At 34.8% G+C, this 16,192-nt stretch overlaps 1 protein-coding gene across 1 annotated transcript in view; it reads left to right on the top strand.

Annotated features, from left to right (window-relative positions):
* Window positions 1-16,192, top strand: part of VPS50 (VPS50 subunit of EARP/GARPII complex) — a 130,111-nt gene that overhangs the window by 43,121 nt on the left and 70,798 nt on the right. The window contains exon 13 of the mRNA XM_068549991.1: window positions 14,424-14,556. Within this exon, the coding sequence (XP_068406092.1) occupies window positions 14,424-14,556 (133 nt within the window). The remainder of the gene's footprint in view (window positions 1-14,423; window positions 14,557-16,192) is intronic.

Here is a 16,192-nt window from a genome sequence, read left to right as displayed (position 1 = left end):
AAGCACTGAGCTGATCTCCCTGTGCTATGCGGCTGCTTCCCACTAGCTATCTATTTTACATTTGGTGTGTATATATGTCCATGTCTTTTATTTTAGACAATCACTTCCCCTTCTTATATTTTTCATGGCATCCCATTTTTGAAAAGACCAGGCCTTCTGCCTTATGGAATGTGGCAACGGATCTTACTGTTGACCCCCTCTGCTCAGCACAGGGTCTGGTTATAGTAGCCTTTCTGTCCGTTTGCTGAGCACTTGAAAACAGTGATAATGGTTATGAGTAATAATCACAGAAGCTAAAAAAAAAAAAAAAAGATTGAAATAAATGAAATAGTACACTGACCAGAGTTGATAGAGGGATAGTGTTTCTGTAAACAGGGGAACATTTTGTTTTCTTTAAATGGAAAGAGATTGGAAATGAAAAGAGATAATCATCTGCTTGTTCATATTCACAGTATTATTTTATAAATTTTTTTTAATATAAATTTATTTTTGGCTGTGTTGGGTCTTCGTTGCTGCGCGCGGGCTTACTCTAGTTGCAGTGAGCGGGGGCTACTCTTTGTTGTGGTGTGAGGGCTTCGCATTGCGGTGGCTTCTCTTGTTGCGGAGCACGGGCTCTAGGCACGCGGGCTTCAATAGTTGTGGCACACAGGCTCAGTAGTTGTGGCTCGCGGGCTCTAGAGCGTAGGCTCAGTAGTTGTGGCACATGGGCTTAGTTGCTCCGTGGCATGTGGGATCTTCCCGGACCAGGGCTAGAACCCGTGTCCCCTGCACTGGCAGGCGGATTCTTAACCACTGTGCCACCAGGGAAGCCCCACAGTATTGTTTTAAACCACTCACAGACGTCAGTCTATTACTAAATGGGCTAGAATGAAATTGAACTCTTTTGTTTTTTCTTCTTTTTGGACATTCCTTTACAAAGAAACCTGGGGCAAAATTAGTGTTCTGTTTTTTATTTTCTCTGGTAAACAGAGAACTTCAGTGTTCTTAAGGCCAGCAGCATACTGTCCCATTATGAAGTGTCTGCCATTTGTATTCTGTCACCATTGCTCTAAGTTTAAAAGTTTAGTTGACTATGAACTTTTTGAAGTCATTTTGTAATTGAGTGTACTTTCTTTAGTAAACTGTAATTTCTAAGTGACTTAATTAAAGGCACAATTTTTCTTTTTATAGTTTATCTTTCTCTAGTTTCCTGTTTTTTCTTGAATGTATCGACTTACAGTTTTTAGATCAGTAATTTAGGCTCTTTTAAAAAATATGTACATTATATTGAAGCACAAATAAAGGACTACTCCTTAGAAGCAAAAGTTTCAAATGAGAAATCTCATTTCTGGCAAGGGCCAATGTAAAGGGGCATAGTGGTTATTTTATCTGATTAAAAAGCCTTTTTGTGATTGCATTTATCAATACATTGATGTACCCTACATGTTCACACCAGTTTGTGGAGAGATTTAAAGACATCAAGTGGAAGCTCTTTATTTAGTGACCTTGTAGAGAAACCTTTTGTAGGTTTTTTGAAAGTTTATGAAGTATGCATCAGTTTTCTTAAAAAAAATGTTGTTGTTTTTTTAACATTTTTTTTTGGCAGGCTGATGGGTTTCCCTTGGGAGCTTATTTCAAGATGTTAATTAGGATACTGTTGATTAACTTTATGATAATAGAGCTGACTAAGCTGGCTGCAGTGTTCTCAACCATTTTTCAACTGTTCATTTCGAAATGCTTTTAATGAGTTTTGAGTTCTGTTTTTGAAATGAACTTGATAATGTAATACTTTGGGGGAAAATGTAATGCTTCTTTTAGAAAAAGCTTTCTGAAATAATTTCAATATGTGTTTTCTCCTTTTGGCACATTGGAGGTGTTTAGTAAATGTTTCTTTAGTATATTGGATTGACCTCTTTGTCTCTAACTTGTGTGGTGTTGACATAATCAATTTTCAGATTTGATTAAGTGAGAGGGAAAGAAAACCAACATTGAGCGCTTTCTCCATGCCATGTTCTTTTACAGGTTTTTTACATGCATACATCATAGAAAGGCCAACTAAAGGTTCATCAAATGTTCCATTCTTCTAGTTTTTAAATTTTTGATTCTTATAAATAATACCTCTTGATATTGAATTGTAATTCAGTGGCAGTTTGAGGGTCAATAAATATTTTTAGTAAGATCTCTGTTGATGGTATAGTTTATTTTGATGTTCATATAAGAGCCTAGAGAAATTTCCTCTTTTGAGACAAAAAGCTATTTCTGTTCTTAAATTCTCAGGGCACTTTCTGTTGTGAAGAATTAATATATTTTCTCTTATCAAATAGTATGAGAGTATACAGACTCTCTATGATGATAAGCTGCCAGGAATTTCAGTGCTAAATTTAATGTTCATTTGTAGTAACCATCTTGTTTTGGGTTTTCTGTAGAATTAACTGCCTCCTTAATCCTTTTTCTGTTTTCTGGCTTCTTAAACTAGTCTCTTTATATGTTTTTATATCACTCACAGTCTTTATGGAGTTAGAATACTGATTGTATAAGTAGTCGCTCAAATTCAGCAATCATTAATTAATATGTTTACTCTTAAAATACATGTATTTTAAATTATACACCTAAAACATTGATTGTAGGAAAATACAGATAAGTAAAAGAAGAAAATAAAAAATAATATTTCTGTATGCAGAGCTGGTTCTTTTAATATGTATATAAGCAAATATCTTTTTAAAGTAGGATTATGCTGTACACACAGATTTAGAACGTTTTTTTCCACTTGCTACATTATAAACAATTTTTCATTTCAGTAAATATGCTATGCACATACCTTTTAGTGGCTTGACAGTACTTCATTGTAAGAGATCCTGTGGATTAATTAACCAGTTTCTTATTCTTTGATGTTCATAATAACAAAAGTTGGAAATAGCATAAATAACACTGTAGTAAATATTTTTAAAGCTAAATCTTTGCACACATCATTAATTATTTCTTTAGGATAAATGATGAAAAATAAAATTGCATTGCCAAAGGCTTTGGTTTATATTTCCAGAATTGCCCTCTAGAAAGTGTGTTTCAACTTATGCTCCTCATCAGTAGTGTCTGCTTTTATCCTTTTCCCTGTGCACATGAATGCTGATTATTTTATATTTAGTAGCTTAATTGTCAGATACCAGAAGGTAGCATATCAATACTAATTTATGTAATTTGTCGCTCAGGCATATTTAGGATGTGAAGGAAATTAAACGGACATTTCATTGATTGTTGAGGTTAATTTGGTTGATTTGGTTGGATAGGTGAGTGGACCTTTCCTTTCTTACTAGAGAAACCTTTTCAGTTGGAGGAATAATGCTATTTACTTGATTGCTTTATCAGATCAGTTTTAAAATACTCTAAGAATTCAGATGTCACATTTATTCTTATCACTTACATAGTAGCACCCAGCTAATTTTTTTATATGAGTTATATATTGTTTTTTTTTAATATAAGAGTTATATATTGGTTTCTAAATATTTCAGGTAAAATAAAAAATAAGTTTTGGTAATTTTAAATATTCAAAACTTAATGATCAAAAGATAAGGAAAGTTTATCCGTCTCTTCCTTTTTCCCTGCCATTTACTCTTTGGATTGTCAAGAACTGTGAAGGGTCTGAAATTTTATCCTACTTGCAGATTAACAAGCTAGCCTGTTACTGTTTCATGGATGCTGGTAGAAGATGCAAGATTCCACTTTCTTAGCGCTCTGACTTAGTATAAACCAGTTTCCCTTGTCATTACCCAGCTTTTGTTAATCAATCAAGTAATGGGTTCAGCTCAGCAAGGGTAAATAAGGTTATAAAGAGTTTGTAACCTAGTAAGGTCACATTAATTATGATCAGAGGTAGAATAAGAAAAGTTCAAACAACATATACAGTAGTGTCAATGGGATCAACACAGTTCTTTAAGGGTTTAAGGAGGCAAAAGAGGAGCCTGCAAGTTTTGAGTTGGTTTTGGATTTCAAGAAGCACGATGTATGTGGCTGAGTACAGGGATACAGAGGAAATATCCTGAGCAATGGCATGAAAGAAGAGCATAGGGCAAGTGAAAGGAACAGTAGGTTGTCTGGCTTGATTTAACTGGATTAAACCAAGTATGATGATTTGGTGGTTTCTACCATACCCTGGAACTAATGAGTGCCTATGGAGAACATGCTTTGGGCTGATGTTATCTGAGTAACCAGCTTTCCCTCTCTTGGCTGGAAGTGAAGGGGTTTTCTAGTCACTTGAAACTGGCTCAGGTGTGATGCCCAAGTCTATGAACCCTTAAAACTATCAATGTAATTTAGACTGCTGGGTGATTTTGTGTGTGTGTGTGTGTGTGTGTGTGTGTGTGTGTGTGTGTGGAGGATGGGGGTGAATGTTAAAGAGCCAACCTATTTTTAAGATGTGGTACACAGCTGCCAGCAGAAACAAAGTAATTTACTGGTAAAAGCCATTCTCAAAACCCGCCAAGAAACCGTACTCTTAATTTGTCTTTTTACATTTAAATACTGCCCATTTTTGGTGATAATCTTAGCATAGGGTTTCACAGCATTTTATTACTTGAAACTTTGAAAGATATATATTCTGATAACACAAGCTTTGCTTGTTTTATAGTATTAAGCTTTCCATTTGATTAAGGCCATTTAGCAGCAATTAGACAAAACTGAGGATGGTAGTAAAGGAGACCCCTTCTGTGTATTTCACAATTTAGAGGGTGCTAGTTACTTAGTTCCAAGTTGGCATTATTCATACCATACATATTACATATGTCTTCATGTGTAAATACATATTTAGTATTAATGATAAAATGCCTGGTAGATGAGAATGACTTTTTTCACCAAGATGTTTGTGTTGTTGTGTTTTTTGTTTTGTTTTGTTTTTTACAATGTTGTGTTAGTTTCTGCTGTACAGCGAAGTGAATCAGCTATATGTATACATATATCCCCTCTTTTTTGGATTTCCTTCCCATTAAGGTCACCACAGAGCACTGAGTAGAGTTCCCTGTGCTATACAGTCTGTTGTCATTAGTTATCTATTTTATACATAGTAGTGTATATATGTCAGTCCCAATCTCGCAGTTCATCCCACTCCCCACATCCCCCCTTGGTGTCCATATATTTGTTCTCTACGTCTGTGTCTCCATTTCTGCTTTGCAGATAGGTTCATCTGTACCATTTTTCTAGATCCCACATATATGCGTTAATATACAATATTTGTTTTTCTCTTTCTGACTGACTTCACTCTGTATGACAGACTCTAGGTCTATCCATGTCTCTGCAAATGGCACAATTTTGTTTTTATGGCTGAGTAATACTCCAATGTATATACGTACCACATCTTCTTTATCCATTCCTCTATTGTTGGACATTTAGGTTGCTTCCATGTCCTGGCTATTGTAAATTGTGCTGCAATGAACATGGGGTGCATGTGTCTTTTGGAATTACAGTTTTCTCTGGGTATATGCCCAGGAGTGGGATTGCTGTGCTGTATGGTAGTTCTATTTTTAGTTTTTTAAGGAACCTCCATACTGTTCTCCATAGTGGCTGTATCAATTTACATTCCCACCAACAGTGCAAGAGGGTTCCCTTTTCTCCACACCCTCTCCAGCATTTATTGTTTGTAGATTTTTTGATGATGGCCATTCTGACTGGTGTGAGGTGATACCTCATTGTAGTTTTGATTTGCATTTCTCTAAAAATTAGTGATGTTGAGCAGCTTTTCATGTGCTTCTTGGCCATCTGTTGGTCTTCTTTGGAGAAATGTCTATTTAGGTCTTCTGCCCATTTTTGGATTGGGTTGTTTGTTTTTTTAATATTGAGCTGCATGAGCTGTTTATATATTTTGGAGATTAATCTTTTGTCCGTGGATTCGTTTGCAAATATTTTCTCCCATTTTGAGGGTTGTCTTTTCGTCTTGTTTATGGTTTCCTTTGCGGTGCAAAAGCTTTGAAGTTTCATTAGGTCCCATTTGTTTAGTTTTGTTTTTAATTCCATTTCTCTAGGAGGTGGGTCAAAAAGGATCTTGCTGTGATTTATGTCATGGAGTGTTCTGCCTATGTTTTCCTCTAAGAGTTTTATAGTGTCTGGCCTTACATTTAGGTCTCGAATCCATTTTGAGATTATTTTTGTGTATGGTTTAGGAAGTGTTCTAATTTCATTCTTTTACATGTAGCTGTCCAGTTTTCCCAGCAACACTTATTGAAGAGACTGTCTTTTCTCCATTGTATATCCTTGCCTCCTTTGTCATAGGTTCGTTGACCATAGGTGCGTGGGTTTATCTCTGAACTTTCTATCCTGTTCCGTTGATCTATATTTCTGTTTTTGTGCCAGTACCATACATACTGTCTTGATTACTATAGCTTTTTAGTTTAGTCTGGAGTCAGGGAGCCTGATTCCTCCAGTTCTGTTTTTCTTTCTCAAGATTGCTTTGGCTATTCAGGGTCTTTTGTGTTTCCATAAAAATTAAAAAATTTTTTGTTCTAATTCTGTGAAAAGTGCCATTGATAATTTGGTAGGGATTGCATTGAATCTGTAGATTGCTTTGGGTATTTTAGTCATTTTCACAATATTGATTCTTCCAGTCCAAGAACATGGTTTATTTCCCTATCTTTGTGTCATCTTTGATTTCTTTCATCATTATCTTACAGTTTTCTACATACAAGTCTTTTGCTTCCTTAGGTAGGTTTATTCCTAAGTATTTTATTCTTTTTGTTGCACTGATAAATGGAATTGTTTCCTTAATTTCTCTTTCTGATCTTTCGTTGTTAGTGTGTAAGAATGCAAGAGATTTCATGCATTAATTTTGTATCCTGCAGCTTTACCAAATTCATTGATCAGCACCAGTAGTTTTCTGGTGGCATCTTTAGGATTTTTTTATGTATAGTATCATGTCATCTGCAAACAGTGACAGTTTTACTTCTTGTTTTCCGATTTGGATTCCTTTTATTTCTTTTTCTTCTCTGATTGATATGGCTCGGACTTCATGTTTTTAAATCATGAATGAATCTAGTTTAGTATAAGGAAAGTTTTGCTACAACATATGCATATTTTACCTATGGAGAGTCATAGTTTTTAAAGCTTCAGAGAGACTCTAGGTTATTTGCTTTATCCCTTGGCGTTAGATATATGAAGTGAAATGCTGGAGTCATGAGCAAGTAAGTCACAAAGTTGGGACCCAAGCCCAAATATTTGCCATCCAGTCCACTATACTGAGCACCACTCTGATTTCCAGTGATTAGAAAGTACCTAAGCTATTCATATTTTGTACAGCTTGGTCCTTACAGAAGTAATTAGAGGTTGGAGAGATCTTGTAATTGCTTGGCCCAGCCACTTATTTAGGTCCAGAGTTCAGCCTTCCCAGAGGTATTTTTAGCTCCCTGGGCCTAGTGCTGTTTTGACCTGCAACATATTTCCAGAAACCTCCCAGCTAAACAGTAGTCCTTTCCAGCAGCTTCTGGTGATGTGAGCTCACTGTGCTAATAGCATTCATCTAAAGATGCTGATAAGCCTTTGTTGTTTTTTTTGAAATCCATCTATGAGTGAGTGAGTGTGTGTGTGTGTGTGTGTGTGTGTTTGGATGGGGGTGGGGATGGCAGCACTAGGAGTTTTAAATCTCTGTGAGGATGCCAAAACATCTGCTCCCTTTATGTTTGTCAGGATATGATTAGAGTGATAAATCAAAGTGAAACAAGAACATAATAATACTTTAAGGATACTCCTAAGAATTTTTATTTTGATGTTTTAATATAAAAAAATCATCTTCCTGAAATTTTTGTAGGTAATTGGTAATAGAGATTTCTTTTTTTTTTTTTCCAAACTTTGGGTTTATTTATTTATTTATTTATGGCTGTGTTGGGTCTTTGTTTCTGTGCGAGGGCTTTCTCTAGTTGTGGCAAGTGGGGGCCACTCTTCATCGTGGTGTGCGGGCCTCTCATCATCGCGGCCTCTCTTGTTGCGGAACACAGGCTCCAGACGCGCAGGCTCAGTAATTGTGGCTCACGGGCCTAGTTGCTCCGCGGCATGTAGGATCCTCCCAGACCAGGGCTCGAACCCATGTCCCCTGCATTGGCAGGCAGATTCTCAACCACTGCGCCACCAGGGAAGCCCCCGGTAATAGAGATTTCTGATGGGTATAAAAGTAAATTAATATGAACTAAAAGGCTAAATTTAGCGGCCTCTTTTTTCCATATTTAACACTTTACACCGAAGCAACTTTCAAAAGGTGACATTTTTTTCATTGTGTGCTTCAGATTTGGAAAGGCTGCATATATTCATTTCTGAATTTATACTGTTCTGTGAAAATGGCCTCTAGATTCTTATTAAATTTATTATTTATAATTAAGGCTGAGATGTGGCTGGTTTTAACAAGCTAATTTCATCATTTTAATTTTGACCAGGTAGGTTGGTTGTGATGGTTAATAGTAGAGATGGGAGGTACAAAGTTTTACTCTTAACTGATAGTGATGAGATTGGAAATCAGATCTGTGGATTCTGTGAAAGTGTTAATCAAGATTTGATTAAGGAGTGAATTTTGATGTTTGAATAGTGAAGCTTAGTTGTAATGCTGTGTTGAGCTTTCTGCATTGTAACATCTGGATTTGTGAATTTTCTCTAAATCCTGCCCCCCAGGATATTTGTTACCTGTGATCACTGATTACCAGACATGTATGCTATCTGTAACGAGGTTGTGAGTTACAAAAAAAAAAACCTAGGTTACTTAAAATATTCCTCCTTTTCTGCATGATTTTTGAGATAGTTCTGAAATACTACACCTTTTTCCTCTTTTCTTCTCACCTCTCAACGTTTCCTGAATAAATTGGTACTACTAGCTTTAGAATGGAAGTGGAAAATAGCTCTGGAACACAGAGAAATGTTTGATAAGTAAATTTCTATTTCCCATATTTTCTTAAAAAAATTTTAAGACATGCTATTTAGTTCTTTGGGGTGTCTCACTGTGTGAATATTTTCTAAATTGCTTAATTCAAGGCTTTCGTTGCTATCATTGATACGTGATAAGAACATTGAACTGGAATTGCAATATGGCACTCCTCTGCCTTGGTATTCCTGGTTTTATACTAAATGAATCACCCATTAATTGGGACTCGAACTGAGTTGCAGTGTTAGGTATCTAGTAATAAGTGAATGGATTAAACCAATGAAGAGGTAGCAGATCCAGGAATCTCTAACACTGTTTCATGAAAGGTGAACCTAAGATATCCAGAGTGGTTTACTATCTAAGGGCATGTGACTGGTAAGTTGTGGAATTGGTGCTGACTGGGATGCAGGGCTTCCAATTTCTTGTCTAGTTCTCTTTCTGTTATGCTCTGCTGGTGTGAAGAAGAATTGATGTCCGAGTGGAAGTTGTAATTCAGAAACTCAGATTCTCTTCTTGGGCTGCCTTTTATTTTTTGATTACTTATACAATTATTTGCTTATTTGTTGGTTTCTTTGAATCTGTCTTGTTATAGTTATGGTTCATACGTGTCTGTGTAATAAGATTCTCTATTTGAAATTTGGAGGTGATTTTTATAAATTAACGAGAGAGCGCTAGTTATGAATGATTTTAGTGATAAGGTGTTAAAAGCATCAGAAGCATTTGTTGCTTTGAGAATTGACACTAGTTGATTGCACAGTATAGGGGAAAGTGGTTTCTGGAGTCCAACTTTAAAATGAAATGACTCTTATTGTCAGCATAGTCTTCAAGTACAGAGATGAACACATTTTGGCTTAAATCTATTAAAAACAATATTTATATATCTATCCCACCTTGCCTTTTTTCTTAAACTATTTACTTTCTGTGTATTTAGTATAATGAATCTATACATTTGTTTCTATTTTAGAATATAAATTTAGGTAAGAATCATCTTGCTCAGTACATCATAGTCTTATGTTTGTACATATGAACATTTTTGAAGGTAAGTTTAGGAGACTTTTAGACATGGGCATTGGCCTAGCTAGGTTTGTGAATTATTTACACTTGAGTAAGTTTGGTGAGAAAAAGCTTGGTATAATTTCACTAAATAATTTCAACGTTTTCTGAAAAAAATGTCATACAAACATTTCTGTGTGTATAATCTCATCCAAACCCATTAAAGTTTAGCAAATAGTCAAGACGTAACACAGTAAAGAACCTCCTTTTCCTTGAATAAATAGGCAAATAATATAGCTAGACAGTGGTTGGGTGGAGAATAGAAGGTAGTAGTTCCAAGTTTCAATTTTCTGGTTTGTTAAACTGTGGCAAGTATAATAAAAGTTAATTGGTGGGCTATAGCACAATTATTTGTATAGTTATAATTTTTCTTTGGGAAAAATAAGACTAACACTGCCTTCCTTTTATCTGTCAGAAAGATATGTTGGGATATAATTAGATTAAATTTATTTGCATAATATAAACACAAATTTATGCAAAGTTGAGTTTATGAAAGTTTGTAGAAGAGTACCTTTATTCCGGTGAATGATTTTTGAGTTGCAGCCCAGAATGTTTTTGTGATTTTTGCTTTTCTTTGTCCTCTGCTTTTAGCTTTTTCCTGACCTTGTGCATCATCGGTTTTCATTACATGTGTGTGGTATGAGAGCTATGTCAGTTGTAATGATGTGGTAAAAATAAACCAAGGAAAAAAGCAAGACTGGTTCATTGTAAAGGTAGTAATTATAATAGTAAACAGGGAAAGTCAACATAAAAGGTTACCCCAAATTATGGCATAAGTATGCAGAAATACTTGTGTTGATCTCTGCAAGCCATGTGTAAATCTGGATAGCCATTCTAATTTTTCTGTAAATAGGTACCCATAGCCAATTCGGTATACTCAGAAGTTTCACTCCCTCCTGTGTTCCTTCCATTTTTATTCCCCACGCCACCTCTTACAGGTAACTGACTTCAGTGTTTTCTTCTTTATATTCACTGTGTTTATTTTTTTGATGATAGGCAGATATATCATTAAATTTTTTTCTATTTCTTATGACATATATATATATATATATATATATAAATTTTCCCTTTCTCACATGTATATGTATCATATGAAAGGGAAAATTTTTTATTTAAAAATTTTTTTATGTATATGTCTGCTTATCATTATTTTTCACAGTTGCAAAGTGCTCTTTTTTGTGTGTGAAGATAGTTTATCCAGCTGATCTCCTGTGTTTGGACATTTAGATAGATTCCAATATTTTGCAGTTACAGATAATCCTTCAATGAATAACCTTGTGCGTATGTATTTTCACATTGTTTGAAGTACACCTTCAGGATAAATTCCTAGAAGTGAGATTGCTGGGTCAAAGGGAAAATACACATGTAGTTTTGTTAGACAGTGTGGTTTTGTTAGACAATGTCAAAGTCATTTCCAGAGAATTGTATCATTTTGCATTCCCACCAGCAGTGGATGAGAGTTCCTGTTTTTTTGTTCACAGCCTTGCCAACAGAGTATATATGGTATCAAAGATAAACAAAACTGGACACTAATTAAAGTGGTATGGACAGATTTCAATCAGTAATATACTGTTGTAATGGGGAAAAGAATCCATTGTGAACTGAACTCAGCTTCCATTTGTACAGGGGTCACTGGGCATTGTAAAGGGAGAAAGAGGGACTAGGAAGGGGGATGAGCAGGGGCTCAGAAGAAGCAAGGAAGTGAAAAATTACAAAAAACAAGGGGGCTTGGTCCATGTGAAACCCATCTGGGTTAGGCTCCCACCTTCTCCCTCAGAGACTGGGAGACAGGGGCCCTATCTTCAGGTTTTAGCTGGAACAAACAATATATTCTTTTGGCAGCCTTGACTTTTCTCAGGCAAGCACTTTAAGGGGTGCTAGGGTCATCCTAGGGTTGTGGCCGTGAGCTGCTAGAAACTACATTAGTGTCTTGTTCAACTCTTTGTAGGTCAAGATTGAGGCCTAATGAAGGAGAGGGCTCAGGGAGCTGGCTAGAGTTTGGTCAAGGGGAGAATCTTTGTTAACGGGCAGCTTTAAAATTTTCACTGATCTGATGCCTGAGAATTTGTTTCTTACTGTAGTTTTAATTTACATTTGCCCTATTATGAGTGAAGTTGGATATGTTTTCAAATATTTAAGGGCCATCTTTATATCTCTGTTAAGTGTGTTTATATCTTCTTCCCATTTTTCTATAGGATTTTTGGTCCTTTCCCCCCAAATTTTTAAGAGTTCATTATAAATGTGAGATTTTTTTTATTGTGACATGTATTGTGAATACTTTTTTCAAGTTTATCATTTGATTTGTTTACTGTTGTTTTGTTGTTGTTGTTATAGAAAATTTATAAAAATTTTTATGTAGTAAAATTTATCAAATTTTACTTTCATTACCACTGAATTTTGAGTCATAATTAGAAAGCCTTTACCTATATCAAGGTGAGAGAAGAATTAACTCATGTTTTCTTTTGGTGCTAGTATAGTTTTATTTTTTAGGTTCAGCTGTCTTATCCATTTGGAGTTTGTTCTTGTGGATGGTGTGAGGAGTAGATCTAATTTAGTCTTTTTCCAACTGACTATCAGGTTGTCCCAACACTAGTAATGAAAAAGACTGTCTTCACTTAAGTGATATGAGATGCCATCTTTATCATATACCATATTTTTATATGAGGCCGGATCTATTTCTTGTTTTTATTGGTATCTCAGTAAATTCATAAATTAACTTAGGGAGAACTGACATCTCGATGATGTTGAGACATTCTAACCAAGAGTGAGGGATGTCTTTCTATTTGTTCAAGTCTACCTTTATGTCTTTCAGTTTTCTTCATAGAATTTTGGATCATTTTTTGTTAAGTTTATTCCTAAAATTTTTATCTTTTTTGTTGTTATTATAAGTGGAGATTTCTCATTGTATCTTATAAATAGTTATTATTTGTGTATATGAATTCTGTTATCTTTATATGTTAATTTTATAACCTGCTACCTTGCTGAATTCTTTTACTGTTTGAGTTTTATCATTCAGTCTCTAGGAATTATATTCTAGGTATATTATGTCATTTGCAGATAGAAGTAGTTTTATTTCTTCTCTTCCTATTCTTTTGCTTCTTATCATTTTCTCTAGTCTAATTGCATTGGCTAGTACCTCAAGAACATAGTTAAAAAGTAGTGGAGATAGTGGACATCCTTGTGTTCTTCCTGACCACAGTGGGTATGCACTAAAGTTTCCTCATCTTAGGGAAATGTTTATCCGTTTTTATTTTCTCATGAGTTATTATTAGGAACGGCTGTTGAATTTTGTCAAAGGGTTTTCAGCATCTTTGGGGACAATCATTTTGTTTTTCTTCTTAGACCTATTAATGTGACAGATTATGTTAATAGATCCTATAAGATTGAACCATTGTACTGTTCTTGGCATAAGCCCCACTTGGGCAGTCTGACTCCAGTGGTTAACAACTTAATTTTACTACTTCTTAGTTGAGTTTCAGAGATTTGACGTGCCTACACAAAAGTGTACTTGCTGAGTCATACAAATTAGTGTTCTTATTAATTGCTTGATGAATGAATGTTTTAGTAAATGGGGAATTTAGAGGAGGGGGAAATCATTATGGAGAGAGAAAATACTTTTTGAAAGAGAGAGGACGACTACCAACTGGGATTTCCTGAGCCTCGATAACACCATAGCTATACTTTCTATATAGCTTATTTCTACTAGCTATTTATTTTGGGGGCTTACATCATAGTCTTATTAGCCTTTCAGTGTTTTATCAGCATGATCAGTTGTGGTGGATTGATTACAAATTGAAGAAATGCTACGAAATCTCAAATGATGGAGCAGATGCTCCACTGTGACAGACAGAAAGCCTGCAAAATAGAATCGAGGCATTACTCTACCTGCAGAAAAAAAGGGCAGAATGACAAACTGATAGTTTTTACAAAGGATAGAGGGAGAAAAATCCATGCATTTCCTTTAGGGAGAAAATTTGGGACCACATATTGTTTCATAGCCATGTTATATAAAACATTTTAAAATGCTGTTGTCAAATATGAAATATCTATATCCATGTGATTTACAGAATTTGCAGATTGTCAAAGGTACTTACTTAATTTACATAAATAAAATGATTGACTTGTAAAATATGACCACCTTTTTGCAAGTTGTAACTTGGGTCCAAGGGTGAGTGTGAAGCTGCATTTCATGCTAAGAACATGGCTTTGAGAAAATATATTTGGGGAAGTTTGCACTCCTGGTTATGAGAGCACTTGCCATTCAGTAGTATGTGGATTCATAGTATATGGACTGATACTCCTAATGAATACTAAAAAGCCATGTTGAAATAGGAATTACTTGAACAAAATTTTCTTGCCATTGAACTTTCTTTTTAGATATATCAGTGGAAGAAATTTTCTTATCTAATTCTTCAATGGATTTGATTGACACCATAACATTTTATTTTGATTAACTTTGTGTTAAAGTAAACATGATAATTTGAAAGTTGGCTCTTGTCATTTTCTTCAGCATGTTACACCAGACAGCTATATTCCATGCCTTGCTGACCTGTGCAAAGCACTGTGGGAGGTTATGCTCAGCTATTACAGAACTATGGAATGGCATGAAAAGCATGACAGTGAGGATACTACTTCTGCTTCTGGTAGGAAATTATTTTGATATGATTTTAAAAACTGAACTATAAATACGCCGTATTTCTGGAGTAAGGAGAAAGAAAAGGGACAGCTATACTTTTAGAATTTCAGGGACCATGATGACCATAGGTTAAATGTTTACCAGAGAAAGTGATTCAGCTACTATAAAAACTCTATTACCTTTGGGGATTAACTGGGCCGAAGGACTTCTTATGTGATAGGTATTACCAGTTTCCAGGAATATGTGGTGATGACCTTAGGACTAAGTTATTAAGAAAGAGCTTTAAAAAAAAAATGAGTTGCAAACTAGGTAGGACATTGGTCTGTCCAAATTTACTATAAAATTAATGCTAATGTTCAATATTAAGTCTTTTTTGCTAATATTCAAGTTGTACTAATAAAACTAGATTCTAAGAATTAATAATTATACTGATACTTTTCTTCCTGAAAATAGATAGCAGGACATAAAAATTTCATAAAAGATGATGTTTTTAAATATCATCTTTGAAAGCAAAATACAACTTTAAATGTCTATGGTATAGTCATAAAGAGCAAATCTTTGAAAATTATATTAACTAGGCATGTTTAAATTACTTCATTCATGTAATTATATATCTTAAGTGATTATCCTTGAACAATAGCTAAGATTAAGTATTCAAAATACTTTTAAAAGTAATAAATGAGTCTACCAGTATTAAGTATGGGCAAAATAAATTATACTGTACCTGTTTTTTTGTATTACATACAGTTTAATATAGCTAGTCAATCAAGTTATTTTAGTAACTTCTAATTTCTGAAGTGTTTGGTTTCTGTGATTGGGTGGGTAGAGGAATGCTCAAATCTTAGTTTGATTAAACATAGGATTTTGGTAATATAGAAGAAATACGTTTAATATTTATCTTGACTCATAAGAAGCTCATAAATGTAGATAGCAAAAAATAAGAAAGGTAAATTCTGTGGAAGGATTTTCATTCTTTTAGAAATATTGTTGGGGGAGGAAGAGGTTTAAAGGAAGAGAGAAAGGAGAAAGCAGAAAACAGGGGTGGGCGTTGAGCCAGGATTCTAGGCCAGACTATTTTTACCCAACTCCTCTACTACCTCTGGGAGTGTGGGCTTTGCAGTCAGAGATACCTCGCTTCAAAGTTTGACTGCCATTTACCAAAGGCGAGAATGTGAAGAAGTCACTTTATCATCTCCAGGCCTCAGTTTGCTCCTTAAAATGATAGCTTAAGAAAACAAAACAAACAAAAAGCTTCAGAGTGTAGTAACACATCTACCTGTAGGATTGCTATAAAGTTTAGAGAAAATGTAAAAAGTGCTTACACTGGTTGTTGTTAATATCATCAAAGGAAATGGATCAAGAGAGATGATTATAATAATAATGAAATGTCTATAGGCCTTTTTTTTTTTTAATTTCATTTTTCTTAGGGAATTCCTGGGCTTAAGGGATTTTTTCCCCACAAAGTTTATCTTGTTTTGGCAACCTTTATTTTTTCTAGATATGGTACCTGTTTAGATATCTCAGCACCTCTTTTCCTTTTTCTAGTACATTATTTAAGGAGAAACCAAAGGAAAAGTTTGGAACAAAATTAATACATACTTTAGATATGAGTATAGAAGACAATATATACTCATCATGGTGAA

The sequence above is a fragment of the Eschrichtius robustus genome, chromosome 8 (assembly GCF_028021215.1).
Source record: "Eschrichtius robustus isolate mEscRob2 chromosome 8, mEscRob2.pri, whole genome shotgun sequence".
Taxonomy (NCBI): Eukaryota; Metazoa; Chordata; class Mammalia; order Artiodactyla; family Eschrichtiidae; genus Eschrichtius; species Eschrichtius robustus.
This window is presented reverse-complemented; position numbering and strand designations above follow the sequence as displayed.